Here is a 23,284-nt window from a genome sequence, read left to right on the forward strand (position 1 = left end):
AGCATGGGTTCAATTCCCGTACTGGCTGCGGTTATTCATGAAGGTCCCACCATCTCAACCTTGCCCCTCGCCTGAGGTGTGATGATCTTCAGGTTAAATCACCACCAGTCAGCTCTCCCCGTCAAAGGGGAATGCAGCCTATGGTCATCTGGGAATAAGGCGACCTTACTTACCTGATGATGGTTCCGGTGGTTGGAAGTCAATCGTTAGTTCCAGGACATCACTGTGGGAGTTCTAGGCCCAACCATTTTCAACTGTTCATCATTGACCTTCATTCCATCGTGGGAATGTTTACTGATGGTTGCACAATGTTCAGCACTATCTGTGACTCCTCAGATATGTTCATGTCCAAATGATGCAAGACCTGCACAATATCCAGGTGTGGGATGACAAGTGGCCACACAAGTGCCAGACAATGACCATCTACAAGAAGAGTGAGGGCAGCACGGTGGCCTAGTGGTTAGCACAACCGCCTCACGGCGCTGAGGTCCCAGGTTCGATCCCGGCTCTGGGTCACTGTCCGTGTGGAGTTTACACATTCTCCCCGTGTCTGCGTGGGTTTCACCCCCACAACCAAAAATGTGCAGAGTAGGTGGATTGGCACGCTAAATTGCCCCTTTATTGGAAAAAATAATTGGCTAATCTAAATTTATTAAAAAAACATTTTTTTTTAAAAATCTACAAGAAGAGTGAATCGAACCTCGCCCTGACATTTAATACAGTAATAATAATAATAATAACACTAACAATAATAATAATAATAATAATAATAATCTTTATTCGTGTCACAAGTAGTCTTACTGCAATGAAGTGAATATCCAAGTGGCAGACAATGACCATCTACAAGAAGAGAGAATCTAACTATGGAACTTACATTCAATGGCACTACCATCACTGAATTCCTCACTATCAACATCCTGGGGCTTACCATTGATCAGAAACTGAATTGGACCAGTCATATAGATACTGTGGCTACAAGAACAGGTCAGACACTAAGAATGCTGTAATGAGTAATTCATCTCCTCACTCCCCGAAGCCTGTCCACCATCTAAAAGGCGCAATTCAGGAGTGTAATGCTCAGGAGTGTAATGCTCTCCTCTTGCTTTATTGAGTATAGCTCAAACATAACTCAAGAAGCTCAAAACCTCCCTGGAAAAAGCAACCCATTTGATTGGCATCCTATCCACAAAGATTCACTCCCTCTCCCACCAATGGACATTGGCAGAGGTGTGTACCATCTTCAAGGTGTACCGCAGGAACTCACCATTACTCCTTAGGCAGCATCTTCCAAACCCACTACCACAACCATCTGGAAGGACAGGGGCAGCAAATACCTGGAAAAACCAGCATCGAGAAATTCCCCTAAAAATCACTCACCATCCTGACTTGGAAATATATCAACATTCCTTCACTATTGCTGTGTCAAAATCCTGGAACTCCCATCCGAACAACACTGTGGGTGTAACAAATCCACAGGGATTGCAATGGTTCAAGAAGCTAGCTGGCCACCACCTTCTCAAGGACAATTAGGGATAAGCAATAAACACTGGCCTAGCCACCCATGGCCACATCCCATGAATGAATTTTTTAAAATGTTAAATAAATGGAAGAAAACATGACTAAAACTCAAGGTTTTTATTACTTAACGTTATGAAATTTCTGACTTCTTTTTATAATTAATAACATAGGCTGAAATATTACAAACTAATAAAGGATAACATACCTGTGTTACTAATAAAAGGCCAAGGAAATAAAATAAAAAGGAAACACCAGTTATCAGGTAAAGTCGTTTGGAACGTAGCAACTTTGGGAACTGGTCCAATAGGGTGGTTATAATTGTTTCTGATGAAAAAGGAAGTTAATTGATGTCAGTACATTATTTATAATTTACACAGTTCTATAATCCCAGATTACCATCAAAAGCCCTCCCTCAGCTGAAGGCTCAGTCCCTCTCCATGTCGAACATCACAACCTTGTCCCTCGCCTGAGGTATGATGATCCTCAGGTTAAATCACCACCAGGGCAGCACAGTAGCATTGTGGATAGCATAATTGCTTCACAGCTCCAGGGTCGCAGGTTCAATTCCGGCTTGGGTCACTGTCTGTGCGGAGTCTGCACATCCTCCCCGTGTGTGCGTGGGTTTCCTCCGGATGCTCCGGTTTCCTCCCACAGTCCAAAGATGTGCAGGTTAGGTGGATTGGCCATGATAAATTGCCCTTAGTGTCCAAATTTTTTCCCTTAGTGTTGGGTGGGGTTACTGGGTTATGGGGCTAGGGTGGAGGTGTTAACCTTGGGTGGGGTGCTCTTTCCAAGAGCCGGTGCAGACTCGATGGGCCAAATGGCCTCCTTCTGCACTGTAAATTCTATGAAGCACATCACATGGAAGAAGTGCTAAAGTGAGCAAGGCCACAGATCTTCAATGTTCATCACCAAGAGTGATTTGGCAGCAACACTAATGATTGAGCTGTCCGGGTTCTGAATGACCTACCTGCCAGGCTAAGCTTGCAAAAAATGGTCAGAGAAACAGAGGGAAAAACCTACTTGTCCTTGCCCATCAGCCTGTTGCAATGACATCTGTCCATGGCAGTATTGACAGGATAGACGACGGTGCAATGCATGTGGAGACAAAACCCATTTCACAGGGAGAACGCCTTTGAGTTGGCACTACCATCATGCCAAATGAGTTAGGTCCAGATCTGATCCAACAGCTCAAGACTGAGCATTCATGACCTATGGCAGGCCTTCAGCAGCAACAGATGTGTATTCAACCACAGTCTGTAAACTCATGCTGATCACATTGCTCACTCTGCCGTTACCATCAAACTAGAAGACAATGAGGAGTGCAGGAGAGCATAACAATAGTAGCACCAGATATACCTCTGCAGTACAGAGGTGTTCATTGAGAAAGAGTGATCTTTTGACACTGCTTTAAAAGACATCTGAACCCGTGTCAGAACCATGCAGAAACTTTGTGTCTTCAGAAGATGCTTCACAGCTTGTTTCAGCTCTCCTTGTTCTCAGACAATCGTTTGACTGCTTATAAATGTAGTTAATCTATTTTAACTGAACTGCCATGAGGGCAAAACTGCTTGACTTCTGGTCACAGCTTCATCCAGAACTCCATTACCTACTTTCTGAAAAATACGAGAAGACTTAGCTCCACCCAGCAAAGACATCATTTTATGAAGCTGAAATCTAATAAATAATCCCCTTAATCCAAACAAAACGCCGTTAGCTCAAGCTTTTTACAATGGTTTAATTGCACCTCTGGCTCCTAAAATCTTTTTTCTCTTTAAAACTAGGATTTCCTTTTCTAAAACACGACTTCAGAAGTCAGATAATGACCCCCGTTTTTGCATCAAATATCTGTAATACAAAACATCAGAAATTCCTATATTCATCACTCCTCCTCTCTTAAAAATCTGAACCAGCAATATAAAAAGATGGTTTCATTTTCTCTTAGCCTTTTAACTCTAAACATTTCTCATTACTAAACAAAACTAATACTCTATAAGATACATATTATATGACATTCAAACATACAAACAAACGTGAGTATAGTTCATATAATCTTTCTTTTCCACCTTTGAGCATTCCAGCCTTCTTACAGTGCAAAATCGTGATAAAACATCAGCAATTAAATCTTTTCTTCCTGCTACATGTATAATTTTCAAGTTAAATGGTTGGAGCAATAAACTCCATCTGAACAGTCTTGCATTTTGATCCTTAAACTTTTCCAAAAACTTTAATGGATTATGGTTTAATAGTCTCTGATGAATCATTAGCACATAAATGTCAAAATGTTGTAACACCAATTTCAAACTTAATATCTCCTTCATGATGGTCGAATACTTCTTTTGATGAATATTTAGTTTCCAAGAAAAATAACTGACAGGTCTTTTGATTCTTTCATTGCCTTCCTGCAGCAATACAACACCACCACCTACATCACTCGCCTCAATTGTCACATTAAATTGCTTGGCATAATTAGGTGTCATCAACACTGGTGCAGTGGTTCACAGTTTTCAAATTATCAAGTGCCTCCTGACATTCTGATGTCCATTGACATTTCCTGTGCTTTTCTAGAAGTTCAGTGAACCACAATGCTCAAATTTGACATGAATATCTGGTAGAAACCAAACATACCCAGAAGCCTCATAACTTCTCACCTAGTTGATGGTATTGGAACCTCCTCAATAGCTTTCGTTTTCACATTCCGTGGGGCCATCTGACCATTTCTCAAGTTCACTTTTAACCAGGGTTACCACTAATCCAGCCTTCTATAGTCAATCAAATAATTTAAAATGTTCCAAAATCTCCTTTTGTACTTCCCAATTTATTCTCTGTGACTTTAATAACTCTTTTAGGTCATTTTGAAGGTAACTTTCTTATTACCTCCTCATTGTCCAATCTAATTTGAGGAATGTCAAATTCAGAATCATCTGGATTTATCTCTTTTCCCTGAGTTACAACCATAAATACCTCCTGCTACTTTCCTTCTCTTTCAAAATACCTTATTAACATGACACACTCTGCAAGGTATACTTCTATCTGGCATTCTTATCAAATAATTCACCTCACTCAATTCTCTTGTAATTTAATAAGGCCCACTAAATCTTGCTTTTAATTGTTCACCTACCATTGGTGAGAATACTAATACTTTCTCCCCACTAGCAAAACTACTAATATTTGATTTCCTAACCGTCTCTTTTTCATCACATGTTGTGACAATATTAAATACTTTCTATCCCAACTCAGCAGCCCTAGTTAATATCTCCCTGAAGTTTGACACATAGTCCAACAATGTAATCTCCAGACACTGACTCAGCAACTTCTCTTTGATCAATTTAAGTGGTCCTCTTACCTCATGACCAAAAATCAATTTGAATGGGCTGAATTTAGTTGATTCGTCCGGTGCATCCCTAATTTCAAATAATGCAAATTTGAATTTCTTTAACACAATCCTCTGGATATTCTCGGTAGCACAGTAGCACAGTGGTTAGCACAGTTGCTTCACAGCTCCAGGATCCCAGGTTCAATTCCGGCCTGGGTCACTCTCTGTGCGGAGGCTGCACTTTCTCCCCGTGTCGGTGTGGGTTTCCTCCGGGTGCTCCGGTTTCCTCCAACAGTTCAAAGGTGTGCAAGTTAGGTGGATTGGTCATGATAAATTGCCCTTAGTGTCCAGAAATGTTAGGTGGGGTGACTAAGTTATGGGGATAGGATGGCGGCATAGGCTTGAGTGGGATGCTCTTTCCAAGGGCCGGTGCAGACTCAATGGGCCGAATGGTCTCCTTCTGCACTGTAAATTCTATGATTCTATGATTGCTGATTATATGCCCTCAACATGGTCTTTAAAGTTTGGTACCACCTTTGTAATGCTCCCTGTGATTCTGGATGATATGCAGTAGATTTGAATTGCTTTATTCCCAATTTATCCTTGAATAACTGTGACCTAAAAATGGATCCACGATTTGATAGGATTTGTTTTGGCGGTCAAAACCAAGTAAAATATTTGGTTAACTCCTCTACAACCCTCTGAATATTTTTTAATGAAACAGCCCCCATGTATCTCGTAGACACATCCATTGTGGTCAACAAATACTGATTCCCACTTTTCCTTTTAGGCAGGAGTACCATGCAACAATTCGGATGCTAGTAAAAGGTTCCCCAAATGCTGGAATGGGTATTAAGGTTGTTGATTTTATTACTGCTTGAGGTCATACTATTACCTGACATGTGTGACACTTAAGGCAAAATTCAATTGCATCCGTATGGAGTCCAGGCCAATAAAAATGTTTTTGTATTTTTGCTTGCGTTTTCCTTCCTCCTAAATGACTTCCTACTGGAATCTCATGCATTGCCCAGAAACCCACCGGTAATATCACTTGATGAACTTCTCCCCATTTTCTATCTGCTTGAATATGTAAAGGTCTCCATTTTCTCATTGCACATTATTTCTAATGTAATAACATTCTGGTATATACAGATTCAAATTCCGTATATGCTTCTGATATAACTGCTTTATCTCTGAATAATTCTGCTGTAATTCTACTAACTTTCTTGAGCTAAAGATATCTGTTTCATCCACCACCTGCTCTTGTTCTTTACCAACCATCTAATCAACATGGGTTCTGACAACTGAACCTCAACCTCCTTAACAGTACTCCTCAAGTTCTCTTCCTCCTGCCTCAACCTGCGGCATTGTAATCTTGTCACCACACAATCAGGAAACACCCCAGGATATGAAATGAAATGAAAATCGCTTATTGTCATGAGTAGGCTTCAATGAAGTTACTGTGAAAAGCCCCTAGTCACCACATTCCGGCGCCTGTCCGGGGAGGCTGATACGGGAATCGAACCGTGCTGCTGGCCTGCTTGGTCTGCTTTAAAAGCCAGAGATTTAGCCGAGTGAGCTAAACCAGCCCCTGGTTTATTCTTCTTGTAACATCTCAGTTGTTTGACTTTCCATTGGCTTTTCAACCACAGCAGGCCTCACTCCCACCTGTGATCCAGCTGTGTAATTACCCAGGATAAATTGTACCCCTGAACAAGGTAATTTTTCGATTACTCCTACCACTTCATCACATTTCACCGGACTGTCTAACCTCACCTTACATCATGACACACGAGTCATGTCACCACTAGTTCCACATATTGCCACCTTTTCTGGCGATAGTCCTTCCAAACTCCATAACTCCTTGGGCTGGATTTTCCATCAATAGGATCTTTCATTTCGCTGGGAGTGCACTCATGTCCAAAAGCGTGGGGGTGCCCACAATGGGAAACCCAATTGGCCGGCTGCCGGAACGAAGAATCCCACTGCTGGAAGGGGCACGTCGCACCGGAAAACCAGTGCGGCGGGATGTGGGATCCCTTCCCTTATCTCTCATAATTAAAGACTGACTGCTCCTGTATCCCTGAAGATGTTAATCTCCTTACCTACTCCACCTTGTACACATGAGCAAACCTTACCCTCACAAGTAAAATGTTGATAATGTTCTGGTTCCTGCTTACCCTGCAACCTCTGAACAGGCTATACACTTTGTTGCACCTCTTTCACTGGAATAACGTATTTTTTCCACTTTAATACAGCCATCGGCAAATCTTGTTTTCATGAGTCTGTCTTCCCAGTACTTTTCTTAAGCCACCAACACTGCGACTTCATGTGCCTAATTTTATGTCAATGAAAACATTTAAGGATTTGTATCTCTCAACCACTATCATCGGTTTCCTTTTAACCTGAGGCAACCTCTCATTAACATCACTAAACATATCCCTGCTAAGATTTTGCCTAAGAAGTGGTTGGCCTTCCTCATTTACTGCCTTTAACTCCAACAGATTAAGTTGATGTTCTTTTTTCCTTTCCAACTCCCTCCCATTTATTTCCATTTTGTGAAGTTCAAATTCTCTCTTTTTCCTTCGCTTCTAAATTCTTCAATTCTATTTCTTTCTGTTTATCTTCTTCCTGCGTCTCTAATTAGAACATAGAACATAGAACAGTACAGCACAGAACAGGCCCTTCGGCCCTCGATGTTGTGCCGAGCAATGATCACCCTACTTAAACCCACGTAACCCGTATACCCGTAACCCAACAATCCCCCCCATTAACCTTACACTACGGGCAATTTAGCATGGCCAATCCACCTAACCCGCACATCTTTGGACTGTGGGAGGAAACCGGAGCACCCGGAGGAAACCCACGCACAAACGGGGAGGACGTGCAGACTCCACACAGACAGTGACCCAGCCGGGAATCGAACCTGGGACCCTGGAGCTGTGAAGCATTGATGCTAACCACCATGCTACCGTGAGGCCCCATTCATTTTTCATTTGTAATTGAATTTGAGCGAATTCTAATAATTCAGGCTGTGTCTCTGGCAAATTTAAATGTTGAACAGTTGTGTGTATTATTTCTATCTTCCTTACACCTTCAGATAAGGTTAACTGCAGATTTTCCACCAAACCAGCCTTTGTAAACCATCCCGAATAACTTCTCCACACCCTTTGCAACTGAAAGAGCCAAACCCAGTCATTCCTTAATTTAACTTCAAAATCTGAAAGACTGTGCCACGCACACACTCACTGGGCGGGATTCTCCCGTACCCGGCAGGGCGGGGAGTCCCGGGGGGACGGAGTGGCGTGAACCCCTCCAGCGTCAGCTCGCCCCAAAGGTGCGGAGGGGCTAGGCCGGCGCCGGAGTGGTTTGCGTCCCGCCGGTCGGCGTGGAAAGCCTTTGGCGCCACGGCAGCCGGGAGCGAAGGGACTCCGCCAGCTGGCAAGAGCCCGCGCATGCGCGGGTGCGTCAGCGGCTGTTGATGTCATCCCCGCGCATGTGTCGGCCATCGCGGAGGCTGACACGGCCAACGCATAGTAAGCGAGTGCCCCCACGGCACAGGCCTGCCCGTGGATCAGTGGGCCCCGATCACGGGCCAGGCCACCGTGGGGGCACCTCCCGAGACTTCGGGCAGCCCCGGGACCCATTGAGTCGCGCCGGTCCCTGCCATTCTCCGGGGCGGGCGGCGTGACTCACGCTTTGCCAACTTTTTGAGGTCCGGTGAATTTGGCGGCATGCGGGGGCGGGATTCATGCCGACCCCCGGCGATTCTCCGACCCGGCGGGGGGTTGAGCAATCCCGCCCACTGTCTTTAAATTCAATAATCCCAGGCCAAACAAGGAATTATATGGTAAGATCCTGGCAAAGAGCCCCCAATTTTAATACAAAGAGTCCCCAATTTTATTACAATCTGAGACCAGACCACAACAGTGGCTAGGATACCGGCCAGAAACCCCAGTATGCTATTTTATTTTTGTAAGACTGTGAAAAGAGGATACCTCACTCCAGGAGCGATTTCATTAAAAAATAGGGATGTGGTATATTAAAATAAACGTTATTACAAACACAGTATTAATATCCTTTTAACATCACCACAAAAAAAGCTTACAATTACACCGTAAGCAATGCTACTCAATATAGTGGATACAATACCATTAACTGCTATCTTTATTCCTACTCCACAAGAAAAACCATCTCAGATCTCAATCCACTTTAAGTACCACAGCACATAGGAAGACATTCTTGTACAGTGTGTTCTTTGAGAAAGAGAGATCTTTTGACACTGTTTAAAAAAACAACTGAATCTTGTCAGAACCATGCAGAAACTCTGTCTGTTCAGAAGATGGTTCTCAGCTTGTTTCAGCTCCCCTTGTTGTCAGACAAGTCTGCACTGCTTGGAAATGCTGTTAATCTCTTTTAACTGAACTGCCATGAGAGCAAACTGCTTAACCTCTGGTCTCAACATCGTATGGACCTCCACTGATGTGCTTGCTGCAAAATACGTGATAACTTAGCTCCACCCAGCAATGATATCACCTTATCAAGCTAAACTCCAACCACAGGGAATCCCCTTAATCAAAATAAAATGGCATTAGCCCAAACTTTATACGGTGGTTTAATTACACCTCTGGCTCCCAGAATGTTTGCTCTCTTTCAAATTAGGATTTTCTTTTTAAAAAATGACTGCAGCAGTCAAATACACTAACTCAGCCTTTTAACCCTAACTGCACCAAATACCTATAATATAATATAGCTAAAATTACTACATTCATCACAAGAGACTTCACAAACATCCCCATCCACAGTGGTGGAGGAACTAACAGATCAGTTCAAAAGAAAAGACTGAACCATTTCCAACCAGCTTCAGCTAGAAGTGCCGAGTGAATCATCCATCAAGGCATCTATCTCCCTGTCCCCCCGCTCCCCCTCCACCCTTTCAAAAGTAGACACAGATCTTCAGCTTGTACAGTTACAATACTGGTAACCACCTAACAGTGTGGAAAACTGCCCAGGCACATTGTGTCGACAAAAAGGAGAACAAATACAATCCAGCCAATTAACATTCGATCAGTCTACTCTCAATAACCAGAAAAGTGATAGTAAGTATCATCAACATTGCAACTGCATGGCATTTACTCAGCATTTACCTCACCTCCTGTCTCTCCAAAGCCTGTCTATTCTGCAAAGCACAAGTCAGGAGTGCGATGGAATACTATCCATTCGCCTGGGTGAGTGCAGCTCCAACGACACTCAAGAAGCTCAACACCATTCATGACAAAACAGCCCGCTTGACTGGCATTCCTTTCACAAACATTTGATCTGTCCACCACCGACGAACATCGGCAGTAGTGTGTCCTGATGTGTTGGGTAAGCTGGGTCTACGTGGACTGCGTTTGATGCAGTAGTGAGAGAGACAGGCTTCCAACACTTGAAGAAATGCAACACGATTTTATTGAATAACTAACTATAATACATGCTTTAACTGTGGGTTGACACTATGCTGACTTGACTGGAGACCTGAGGCTAGCCTGACCAGACTATCTAACTACCACATGGTGTTTGTTCTAGTTGCTGCTCACGGGCTCTGACTGTCTCAGAGGCTGCATCTCCAGAGAGCGGGAAAACTAGTGCCCTCTGGCTTTATAGTGGTCATGTCCTGTCTGGTGATTGGCTGCTGTGTTCCGTGTGCTCACTGGTCATCCTGTGTGTCAATCACTGCCTGACTGCACACCATCAGAAACCTGGATGTATATTATGACATGTCCCATAGAAGATGCATTGCAGGAACAAAACCCATGACCACTACCATCTGGAGCAACAAGGGCAGCAGATGCCTGGGAACACCACCACTTGGAAGTTCCACTCCAAGTCACTCACCATCCTGACTTGGAAATATATCACCGTTCCTTCACTGACACTGGATCAAAATCCTGGAACTCCCTCCCTAACAGCACAGTGGATGTATCTACCCCTCAGAGACTGCAATGGTTCAAGAAAGCAGCAGCTCACCTTAAAGGCAAGTAGGGATGGCCAATAACAGGTCGCCTCGTCAGTGACATAACCATCACGTAATTGAATTTAAAAGAACCTGCATCAGCTCAGTTTGTGTTTCACCAGGCCACTCAGCTCCTGACTGAATAAATGCCTTTTCACCAAACATGGACAGGAGAGCTGAATTCCAGAGGTGAGGTGACAATGACTGCCCTTGAAATCAAACATTTGACCAAGGCTAGAAGATTCTGGCCACTTCTCTTGCGGCAGGAGCCACTACAGTGGAAGCAATGGGCTGGCCAAGAATCCATTGACTTTCAATGGGACTGGATGATCACGACAGCAGTGGGCCCTAGAAAATCCCACCCTAAGTGTGGCGTTAAAGAGCCCTAGAAAAATGTAACTCAATGGAAACAGAGGGGAAACTTTCTATTGGTTGGGGTCAGACATAGCACAAAGGTTGTGGCTGTTGTAAGTCAATTATCTCAGCCCAGAGCATCTATGCAGAAGTTCCTCAAGGTAAAGTTCTGAGGCCAACTATCCCAATTTGCTTCATCAATGAACTTTCCTCTCAGAATTAGGGATGTTTGCTGATGATTCTGCCGTATTCAGTACAATTCATAACTCTTCAGCTAATGAAGCAATCCACGTCTGAATGCAGCAAAATCTGGACATCTTTCAGGTTACAGATAACAAGTAGCACATAATATTCACACCAGACAAATGCCAGTCAATGTCCACCTCCATCAAGATAAAATATACCACCTCCCCTTGGACATTCAATAGCATTACCAACACAATATCTGCGGGGACTGTACTAGCCATATAAATAGTCTGGCTGGAAGAGCAAGTCAGAGGCTGGGAATTGCATTGTGTGTGATTAATCTCCTGACTCTCCAAAGCCCGTCTGTACAAGGCACATGTCAGGAGGGTGACAGAATACCCTCTACTTGCCTGTCTGAGTGCAGACTTGGATCCTCAAGAATCTCAACACCATCCAGGGTAAAGCAGCGCCTGAGCTACAATTTTTAAAAAAAATCCAATCCCCAAACTAAAAGTTGTTTTCAAAACCAAATGAGTTATGAAACTAGATATTTGCAATCCTTTATGAATTGCCAATTATTTTAAGTTGTAATTTTTATTGAATAAACATTTGATAGAGGTGGCTTATAGCGACACTTACCAAAACTCGCAAACTGACTGCTGAATCCCAGAGTGAGCAGCATGAAGAAAAATAAAATGGACCAAAATGGTGCCCACGGCAACTGTGCAAGGGCCTCTGGGTAGGCGACGAACGCCAAACCAATACCTAACAAGTGGATACAATTGATATGGCAAAATTAATGAAGCTTAGTAGAGATACTGTAGCTATTAAGTAAATTTGAATTTAAATTGTCAAAATCTGGTTAATATTGCCCAGTGTTTGTGTATTTGGACTGAGATGTTGTGACATATAGAACATAGAACAGTACAGCACAGAACAGGCCCTTCGGCCCTCGATGTTGTGCCGAGCAATGATCACCCTACTCAAACCCACATATCCACCCTATACCCGTAACCCAACAACCCCCCCTTAACCTTACTTTTTAGGATACTACGGGCAATTTAGCATGGCCAATCCACCTAACCCGCACATCTTTGGACTGTGGGAGGAAACCGGAGCACCTGGAGCACGCACACACGGGGAGGACGTGCAGACTCCGCACAGTGACCCAGCCGGGAATCGAACCTGGGACCCTGGAGCTGTGAAGCATTTATGCTAACCACCATGCTACCGTGCTGCTTTTCTAGAACTTCTTTTTTAATCATCAAGGTGAACGCTATCAATGCTGGGTAAGTTTCCACTTAATGCACCTCGGATTCAAAAGCCTGACTATTCTAGCAGATCACCATACTAATGGTCAGTAATCCATTTACACCTGGTTGTGGGTATATATTGAGGGTTCCTGGGTGTGTACATACGGATGGAATCTTTACCCACAACTTACATGGTCAATGTAGGTGGGCTAGTCTCTGAGAGAGGGGTTAAGCAGCCTCTGAAGGTGGGAAGGTAAGAACCTGTCGTGTCTGGTCACCATAGGATGCACTGTTTCGGTGTCAGCTGCAGCTCAGTTGATAGCACCCCTGAGTCAGACGGTTCAAGTCCCACTCCAGAGACATGAGCTAAAAGAAAAGCGTGACACTCCAGTGCAATTCTGACGGAGTGCAGTACTTCCAGCTTTGCTGCCTTTTGGTTGGGACATTAAAACAAGATATTTGTCTGCGATCTCTGGAGGAAGCAAAGATGCCATGGTGCAGAAGAATAGACCTTGGCATCCTGGACAATATTTATACCTCAATAAACATCAGAGAATATAAATCTGGCCAATATCACCGTTCAGTTTGTGGGAGCTGGCTGTGTGTAAATTGGCAGCCACATTTCCTACATTGCAAAAGCAACACTTCAAAAGTATGTCATTGGTTGTAAAACGGTCCTGACAGAAATAAATGTATGTCTATCTTTCTCTTTTGACACAGATATTACTGATCTCCTACTCATGGAATGGCAGCAGATCAGAAAGACTGAAAATGTTAAGACCAGTACGATGTTGTGTTTTTGTTACGTTAATCAATTGTCCTGTGGCATCCTGTGATGATTCAAATTTATCACATTTAATCGAACTGATTGAACAACAAGTTGGCTAATCTCCAAATTTTCCAGTTAACCATTCAGCTCCAATCCCTGGACCCAGTATCTTAGAAGTTCAGGACCGGACATGTGCCAGATACAGGGGCCAGGATTCTCTGTTGGGGAGACTGTGGGCTGAATTCTCTGCTTTCCCGACGACCTGGGGCTGCCCCACAATGGGAAACCCCATTGACCAGCTGGCAAAACGGGGAATCCCGACAGCATGCTGCACCAGAAATCTGGTGCGGCAGGACAGAGAAACCCGCTCCTTGTTCTCCCGCTGGAGCTGGATTGCACAAGTGGTCTTAAAGCAGGATGCAATTCCATATTCCTTGCCACGCAAATATATACACATCAGTTGCACTGAGTGCATTCCAAACTCTCAACCTTGTGATTTCACTGCACTTACCTCTCTTTGATGTGCATAATGTTTACAAACATTACGGTTTCACCAGTTAGGCCACTGAAGCGTTAAGGGAGATGAATGGATCAAAGCTGTAGATGGTTTTAATGAGCTGCCAATCACAGGCCATTATTGGAACGCATGGATTCAGACAGTGACTTTTCTGAAGGGGGGATCTGTGTGTGCGGGTGGTGATTGGGTTGGGAAGGTCTATATGTGGGGGGGGTGGGGGTCTGTGTGTGGGGGAGGGTCTTTGTGGGGATGGGACTGTGTGGGTGTCTCTGTGTGTGGGGGATGCTATGTGTGGGTATTCCCGGTCCCTGTGGGGTGTGTCCCTATTACTGTGGTCCCTGTGGTGGAAACCCCATTACAAGGTGCGGTAGTCACAACTGATGTATATATTAGATGATTTGTGGTTCAGGCTCTGTATCACAGGTACAGGGGTAGTTCCCTGCCTGTTGGCTCCGCCCAGTAAGCAGAGTATAAATATGTGTGCTCGCCGTACAGCAGCCATTTAGTCAGCTGCTGTGGGAGGCCACACATCTGAGTGTATTAAAGCCTCGATTGCATTCAACTCTCGTCTTTGTGCAATTGATTGTGCATCAATTTAATACACTAAAGTTTTCAGAAGATGGAACTCCGCATCAAGCCGGATCGCCTGCACCAGGATCCGCAATCAGGCAATGCCAAAAAGGACTTTGAACATTGGCTAGCCTGTTTCGAAGCTTACATCAGGTCTGCACCAGACCCAATTCCGGAAACACAGAAGATTCAGATCCTCTACACGCGGCTGAGCTCCAACATCTTTCTGCTTATCCAGGACACGCCGACCTACGACAACGCTATGGCGCTACTGAAAGAAAACTACGCTCAGCGGACTAATATGCTTTACGCCAGACACATCCTCTCCACTTGTAGTCAACTAGCTGGTGAGTCAGTAGAGGATTTCTGGCGTGCTGTAATTCTGCTAGTCAGAGACTGTGACTGTCAGGCCGTCACGGTCACAGAACACTCGAACTTGCTTATGAGGGACGCTTTTGTTACGGGGATACGGTCAGATTACATCCGTCAGCACCTTTCAGAAGGGGCCACGCTCGACCTCGTGACAACCAAAAAGTTTGCGCTCTCACTGACGCTCGCCTCGCGCAACATCCAGGCCTACACCCCCGGCCGAGTGGCTCCCTCCTACGCATCATGGACTCCGCAGACGGCCGCCCCATCGGGGACCCCAGTCAGCCAACCCCACGCCTGTGCCTCGCGCCCTCCAACCAACCCCGGGGTCCCCAGATGTTACTTCTGTGGGCAGCCAAAACATCCCCGACAATGCTGCCCGGCCCGGAGCGCCCTTTGTAAGGCCTACGGCAAGAAGGGGTACTTCACCGCGGTCTGCCAGGCCCGCTCAGTCGCCGCTATTGTTCCGACCCACCCATCGTACGGCCAGTGGGCGCCGCCATCGTCCCCTCCTCCAGGAGCATGAAGCACTGCCATCTTGTCCCCCCACGGCACGTGAGGCCCATGGGCGCCACCATCGTACCAGGACCCGTGGCCCCCGGGCACCCCATCGTCTGCCACCATCGACGACCAGCCGCGTCTCGCCTCAGTCATGGTTGACCAGTCTCGCCCACACAACCTGGCAACCGCCTCTACAAACGTGAAAATCGATGGGCATGAGATCTCCTGTCTGCTGGACTCCGGGTGCAACGAGAGCTCCATTCATCCCGATACGGTAAGGCGCTGCTCCCTCGCGGTACACCCCGCCAATCAGAGAATCTCCCTGGCCTCCGGGTCCCACTCCGTGGCGATCTAGGGGTACTGCATAGCCACTCTCACTGTCCAGGGCGTGGCGTTTACCGGCTTCCACCTCCAGGTCTTCCCCAACATTGGCGCTGCCTTACTACTTGGCCTGGACTTGGCCAGTGCAACATCCAGAGCCTAACATTGAAGTTCGGCGCGCCCCTACCACCCCTTACTGTGTGCGGCCTCGCGACCCTAAAGGTCGACCCACCTTCCCTATTTGCAAACTTAACCCCAGATCGCAAACCTGTCGCCACCAGGAGCAGACGGTACAGCGCCCAGGACAGCACCTTCATCAGCGACTGCTTCGGGAAGGCATCATCAATGCAGGCAACAGCCCCTAGAGAGTCCAAGTGGTAGTGGTGAAAACTGGGAAGAAACACAGAATGGTCGTGGACTACAGCCAGACCATCAATAGTTACACGAAGCTCGATGCGTACCCCATCCCATGCATATCTAATATGGTCAATTAGATTGCACAGTACCGGGTCTTCTCAACTGTAGACCTAAAATCCGCCTACCACCAGCTCCCCATCCATAAGGCAGACCGCCCATAAACTGCCTTCGAGGCAGATGGCCATCTCTACCACTTTCTCAGGGTTCCCTTCGGCGTCACCAACGGGGTCTCGGTTTTCCAACAGGAAATGGACCGAATGGTCAACCGGTACAGGCTGCAGGCCACCTTCCCGTACCTTGACAATGTCGCCATCTGCGGCCATGATCAGCACGACCATGACGCCGACCTTGCCAAGTTTCTCCGCACCGCCACTCTCCTAAACCTAATTTACAACAGGGAGAAGTGTGTGTTCGGCACGAACCACTTAGCCATCCTCGGCTATGTGGTCCAGAACGGGGTTCTGGGGCCCGATCTCGACCGCATGCGCCCCTTCATGAAACTCCCCCTCCCCCACTGCCCCAAGGCCCTCAAACAGTGCCTGGGGTTCTTTTCTTACTACGCCCAGCGGGTCCCAAATTATGCGGACAAGGCCCGTTCGCTCATCCAATCCACTCTTTTTCCCCTAACGGCCGAGGCTCATCAGGCCTTCAACCGTAATAAAGCTGACATCACCAAGGCCGTGATGCACGCAGTTGACGAGACATTACCATTTCAAGTCGAGAGCGACGCATCAGACGTTGCTCTAGCCGCCACCTCCAACCAGGCAGGCAGGTCCTTGGCATTCTTTCACGAACCCTTCATGCCTCCGAAAATCGGCAGTCCTCCTTCGAAAAACAAGCCCAAGCCATCGTTGAAGCTGTGTGGCATTGGAGGCATTACCTGGCCGGCAGGAGATTCACTCTCCTCACTGACCAACGGTCGGTAGCTTTCATGTTTAACAACACACAGTGGGGCAAGATCAAAAACAATAAAATCTTGAGGTGGAGGATCAAGCTCTCCACCTACAACTACGAGATTTTGTATCGCCCCAGTAAGCTCAACGAGCCACCCGATGCCCTATCGCGAGGTGCATGTGCCAGCGCTCAGGTGGACCGACTCCGGACTCTGCACAAAAATCTTTGTCACCCGGGAGTCACACGTTTGTACCACTTCATCAAGGCCCACCATCTGCCCTACTCCGTCAAGGAAGTCAGGGAAATCACCAGAGACTGCCAGGTCTGTACGGAGTGCAAACCGCACTTCTACCAGCCAGACCGTGCACGCCTGGTGAAGGCCTGCCGCCCCTTTAAATGCCTCAGCGTGGACTTCAAAAGGCCCCTCCCCTCCACCGACCGTAAATGTACTTCCTCAGTGTGGTCGATGAGTACTCCAGATTCCCCTTCGCCATCCCATGCCCTGATATGACATCTGCCACAGTCATCAAAGCCCTCAACATCATATTTGCTCTGTTTGGCTTCCCCGCCTACGTCCACAGCGACCGGGGATCCTCATCATGAGCAATGAGCTGCGTCAGTTCCTGCTCAACAAGGGTATCGCCTCGAGCAGGACGACCAGCCGTAACCCCCGGTGAAATGGGCAGGTGGACAGGGAGAATGGGACGGTCTGGAGGCCCTACGGTCCAGAGGTCTCCCGGCCTCCCGCTGGCAGGAGGTCCTCCCCGACGCACTGCACTCCATTCGGTCGCTCCTATGCACTGCGACTAATGACACACCCCATGAACGTCCCTTTGCCTTCCCCAGGAAGTCCACCTCCGGGGTGTCACTCCCACTTGGCTGGCAGCTCCAGGACCCGTACTCCTCCGTAAGCACGTACGACGCCACAAGGCGGACTCATTGGTTGAAAGGGTGCAGCTACTCCACGCCAACCCACAGTACGCCTACGTAGCGCAACCTGGCGGCTGCCAAGATACTGTCTCCCTCAGGGACCTGGCACCAGCAGGTTCCACACGCACACACACCCCTCTGGCCTGACGCCACCCTCCGCTTCCCCGGCGCACCCAGCTGCAACCCCCACCCCAGGACAATCCGTCCTCTCCCTGCTCACGCCCGAGGATGATGAGGATTTCGGCACGCTCCCGGAGTCACCGAGGACCAGACCGATACCGGAATCGCCGCCACCACTGCGGCGCTCCCAGTGGCAGATGAAGGCTGCGGACCGACTGAACCTGTAACTTGATCGGGACTCCTGAAACATCATCCTTCTGTATAACTCTCCTCCACCCTGCTGGACTCAATTTTTTCTTCCTCTGTATTTTAAAACATGTACTTGCATATAGTTCTCCTCCACCCCATTGGACTCAATTTAACAGGGGGTGAATGTGGTCGTCACCACTGATGTATATATTAGGTGATTTGTGGTAAGGCCCTGTAGGCGGAGTATAAATATGTGTGCTCCCCTGTACAGCAGCCATTTCGCCAGCTGCTATTGGAGGCCACACATCTTAGTGTATTAAATCCTTGATTGCATCCAACTCTCGTCTTTGTGTAATTGATCGTGCATCACAGGGGTCCCCCTACTATAGGGGTCTGGGGGGGGGGGGGGTGGAACTGGTTGGATCGTCCCCATAGTTGGAGGTGGGAGGAGGCACCAAGGCAATTTGTTGTTTGGGGGCTGATGAGCGGTGCGGGAGGGGTCGGGGGTTAGGCGCAGATGGCCTACCATCGTTGCCCTGTCATGGTGGACCTCGCAGTGAGTCAAGGTGGCCATAATTATACAGACCACAAGTGAGCCATGCCCACGTGACCCCCCCCGGTCACGGGGACCGGAGAATCATGGGAGGGAAGAGCATAGTGCACCGGGCCGGCTAAATAGATGTAAATGGCTCATTATGACCCAATTGCATTTATTTCCACGCTCCTCCTGCCGTGCAGTGTTTGAGTCGGTGCCCGGCACAGATCCCGAAATTGCCCGGATGCCCCATTCTCTGTCCCATCGGGAAATGCATTCTGGGCTTCCCAGGGACAGAGAATCCCGTCCAGGGATTTTCAGTGTTTGGGTCTGCAATTTGCATTTGCACAAAATACAAAATACATAACATTACTTTGAGACTTCATGCAATTCCTGTAGACTCATCTTCAGAATAAGGACTGTTTTGAACCTCCACAGTACAGTACAAAGCACCGGAGACCAGCGCGCCATGATCTGGATATAATGGACAGCATTGCTTCGTAGAGATAGTGTTTCCGAGGGATCCATAGTGTTCAGGTCCTTGCAGAATTTGGGACGCCAGATAAGGGGTCCAGTCCCTATAATACAACCACCATTAAACTGTGTGACACTTCAGAACTTGAAAACACTTTCCACCAGTAATACTGCTGTGGATCCACGTATTGATTATTGTGTCTGTGCACTGAACAATTGTCATCTCATATCTATCAAAATGATTGATTTCAGAGAGATGCTTTACTTTACCTGACTGTACAACCTCTGAAACAGGCTTGTTTTGTATATGAGCCATGTGCCCAAGGATGGAGAAGATGGCAAATCCGGCAAACACACTCGTAGCACAGTTAACAACGCAGACAATGATGGTGTCTCGGAAACAGTTGTTGTGGAATTTATTGTAAGATGACAGCGCTGATAAACCTCCCATAGATACGGCGATAGAAAAGAAAATTTGTGTTGCAGCATCTTTCCAAACCTAGCAAATAAAAATTAGAATGAATCAGGGTGTTAATTGGGTTATTTTACTTGAACGCATTCAACTATGTTCGGTAAAACAGCATTAACGATAAGAGACATTTGTTAGTTCCATAGTTCACTCCTAAGTTGAATGTTTGAACTTCTTTAATCAACAACGAGCGATGCTGGAATTGTGAAATGCGATCGGTCAGAAAAATGCACGTCAGCTAAAAATGAGGCCAGTGCTGGTGGCCAACCGAACGTCATCTTCCTGTGCCTCGCCAGTGGCATGAATACCTTAAACACGTAAATTGTACAGTAACGGCCATTAACATGTCATGAATGGGCCCGACCCGATATTCTCCGGCTTCCCGCAATGCTCTGCCTCCACCAGGCGGTGGTGACGATGGCGCGGTTCACTTGTGGTATTTAAAATCGGGAAAGGTGTGGTGGCTGCTGAGGGAGAGAGAGGATGTAAGACATGTTTCCAAAGGCACAGCCGTGGGCTGCCAGTTGTGCCGCTGGGTTGGTGAGGGTGGGTGGGGGTGGGGGGGGGGGGGGGAATAGGTGGTCTGCCAGGGCACGGGGGGAGGAGTGGAGACCAAGTCTGCAAGGCAGCCATTTAGCTGCGCATCTATTGCCGCCCACTGTGGCCCGTGGTTTCGCAGAGAGTCACCGGTCATATGGGTGACCCACTCCCCCTCAGGCTACCCCCTCGGAGCCCACGGACTCCAGCCGAATCATCATCCAGATGGGCGTGGCCCAGCATAAACTGGAGAGGCAGCAGCGGAGCCGTGGAGCATCCCTTGACTGGTTGATGAATATAATGTGGGCGTCAGTACCCTGCCTGGCATACTGTCCCACACATGTGGTGATTTGACCTGAGGATCACCACACCTCAGGCGAGGGGCAAAGTTGAAAAGGTGGGACCTTAATGAATGACCTTTGGTGAAAAAGAAATTGATGCCATGCTATTGGTCTTGCTTTGAATCACAAACCAGCTGTCCAGCCAAGTGAGTTAAACCGGCCCCCAGTTCTAAACTAAAACATTCTAAATTAAATTCTAAACTACAAGGACCCTGAATGAATGATTCAGCATAAAAGACCATTACCAACTGAAAACCAGAGACTTTAATCAACAAGCGTGCTAAAGAAGACCATCTGAAGTAAAGACTCTTATCTTTTGACCATCATCCTTATTATTTTACCCCTTTCTACCCCTCTGTGTTTGTCTGTCTTGTGTCTGTGGGTAGAGGGTGGGGCAGTAGGTATTTGCTTGTTGTTCTCCAGTTGTGTTTACTGCATATTGCATGATAGTTCTTGATATAAATAAACAGTAATTGTGTTGAAACTTACAAACCTGATGACTGTGATTATTGGGCAGCCAACGGCGAAAAATGTCAGGATTATTGGTTAATTGACATGTGTTGTGACTCCCGGGCACGTCGGTCTGGAATTGACAGCACATTGCCCAGGGGTGGCATAACATCGGACTTACCTTTGCTGGGATTCCAAAGCCCTGCCCCGCCCAACATTCCTCACTCAGTCTGGGTGAGACAGGAGCAGCCAAGGTCCTGGCTGATCAGTGTGGAGTAACTGGGTGCAGAGAGCGAAAGTACTCCCCCTTTTTACCGCAGTACCTGCCTTAAAGGGACAATTTACAGAGGCCAGATAAATTTTAAAGTTTAAGGAATGGGAAGGTGGGGTGTCAAAGTTGAACCCCGGGGGGGGGGGGGGGGATGCCCTGAGTAGGACCCTGTAGATTGGGGAGGTCAGACGGGGTCAGACCCATTGCTTGGGGGGTGGGGGGTGGCAGGGGAGGTGGTAGTTGGGATGGAGAAAGGAGTCAGACCTGTTGGTTTGTGGGGGGCGGTTGGGGTGTCAGTCCCGGTGATTTGGGGGGGGGGGGGGTCGATGGTCTGGAATGGATTGGATCATTTCAGGAAGGAGGGAGGGGGTGGGGGGTGGGGGGTTCAGTCCAGGAGTGGGGGGGGGGGGGGGGAGGAGGGGTACGTCAGGCCAGGATGAGAATCAGTCCGGAAAGGGGGAGGGGTCAGTCGAGAGGTAAGGAGAGGGGGGAGTCATTCCGGGAGGGTAGCGTCTCAGTCCGGGAGGGGGTGCCTGGTCAGGCAGGGTCAGTCAGAGGAGGGGGGGAGGGGGTGGTGTGGAGGTTGGGTCAGTCCAGGAGTTTCAGACGGGGGGGGGGGGGGGGGGGGGAAGGTGGGATGGTGTGGCTGGAGTGTGGTGTGTCCCCCGGGGGTGGGGGGGGGGGAATGTTTTCGCAGGGTGTCCCATGGGAATCTGGGTCTGGGTGATTAAATAATTACTCAGGATTTAGGAAGTTTTTTTTTCCTTCCAAATCTTTCAGAGTAACTATCAGCTTAAAATTGGCAGAACTATCTGAGGTGAGTGAATTAAATCGCTTCTGTTGGATGGTCCATAGTGGAATTATTCAGAGGAAGTTAGAGCTTCTGAAAAATTGCTGGGTAAAAAAGCACGGTAGTACAGTGGTTCACACTGTTGCTTCACAGCACCAGGGTTCCAGGCTCGATTACCGGCTTGGGTCACTGTCTGTTCGGAGTCTTCACATTCTCCCTGTGTCTGCGTGGGTTTCCTCCTACAAGACCCAAAATACGTGCTGTTATGTAATTTGGATATTCTGAATTCTCCTTCCGTGCACCCAAACAGGAGCCGAATGTGGCGACTCGGGGATTTTCACAGTAACTTCATTGCAGTGTTAACGTAAGCCTACTTGTGACAATAACAATTATAAATACTTACTTGGGAACTTCCAAGAGAGATTCCCAGCACATCGTACGGGTGCCCCCTAAATGTAACACTGGAGAACCAGGAAGTTATGGGCCATTCTGCCAGAGACTGTTTCCTCATTAATCATAATCAGTTGCTGGTACCGTTCAAGAAACATATCGGGATCCTTTTGCGATGCAACTTTGGGACTTCTGGAAGGTTCCCTGCCTCTCTGCTGCCCTCGTGCGGCTTGTTCAGGTGCTGGTCTTTTCCTCATATTGCAATCCTGGAAGTGTTCCCTGCTTCTCTTTTGCATGATGATTATAATATTTATCAAAGGCTGTTAATAGGTCCTCAAGGCTGTTTGTGGATCAATCAATGCCTTTCATTATGATGATGTGGAGATTTCATTATGATAACAGGATTTTGATGATCACCAAACCAATATAAAAAGGTAGCAATCTGGGCTTCCTTTTTTTAGAGCCATGCGGCAGAATTTTCTGTTCCTGAGACTAAGTGTTGATGCTGGCTCAGGATTCGTGGAGTTCCATGAGAGCAAAACTGGCCCCGCACCCGGACCGATTCAGCTACTGTTAAGAGGCTAGCACCAGGGCCATGTGGATCAGAATCAATTGAAGCTCCAAGATGGTATGTTGCCTCCCTGGTGTCAGGGTCCAGGATGTCTCTGTACGGGCAGAAAGCATTCTGAAGGAAGAGGGTGAATAACCAGAGGTCATGTTATATATTGGTACTAACGACACAGGGACGAAAAGTGACGAGGTTCTGCGGCAGCGGTTTAGGTATAGAACATAGAACAGTACAGCACAG

General features: G+C 47.3%; 1 protein-coding gene across 2 annotated transcripts in view; it reads right to left on the reverse strand.

Moving 5' to 3' along the window:
• Window positions 1-23,284, reverse strand: part of LOC119951659 (sodium- and chloride-dependent neutral and basic amino acid transporter B(0+)-like) — an 86,098-nt gene that overhangs the window by 16,927 nt on the left and 45,887 nt on the right. For both annotated transcript variants that reach the window (XM_038774847.1, XM_038774846.1), the window contains 3 exons: window positions 19,499-19,727; window positions 12,009-12,134; window positions 1,724-1,842 (listed from right to left, as the gene is read on the reverse strand). In XM_038774847.1, the coding sequence (XP_038630775.1) occupies window positions 1,724-1,842; window positions 12,009-12,134; window positions 19,499-19,727 (474 nt within the window). The remainder of the gene's footprint in view (window positions 1-1,723; window positions 1,843-12,008; window positions 12,135-19,498; window positions 19,728-23,284) is intronic.

The sequence above is a fragment of the Scyliorhinus canicula genome, chromosome 17 (genome assembly GCF_902713615.1).
Source record: "Scyliorhinus canicula chromosome 17, sScyCan1.1, whole genome shotgun sequence".
In the NCBI taxonomy this organism is placed as follows: Eukaryota; Metazoa; Chordata; class Chondrichthyes; order Carcharhiniformes; family Scyliorhinidae; genus Scyliorhinus; species Scyliorhinus canicula.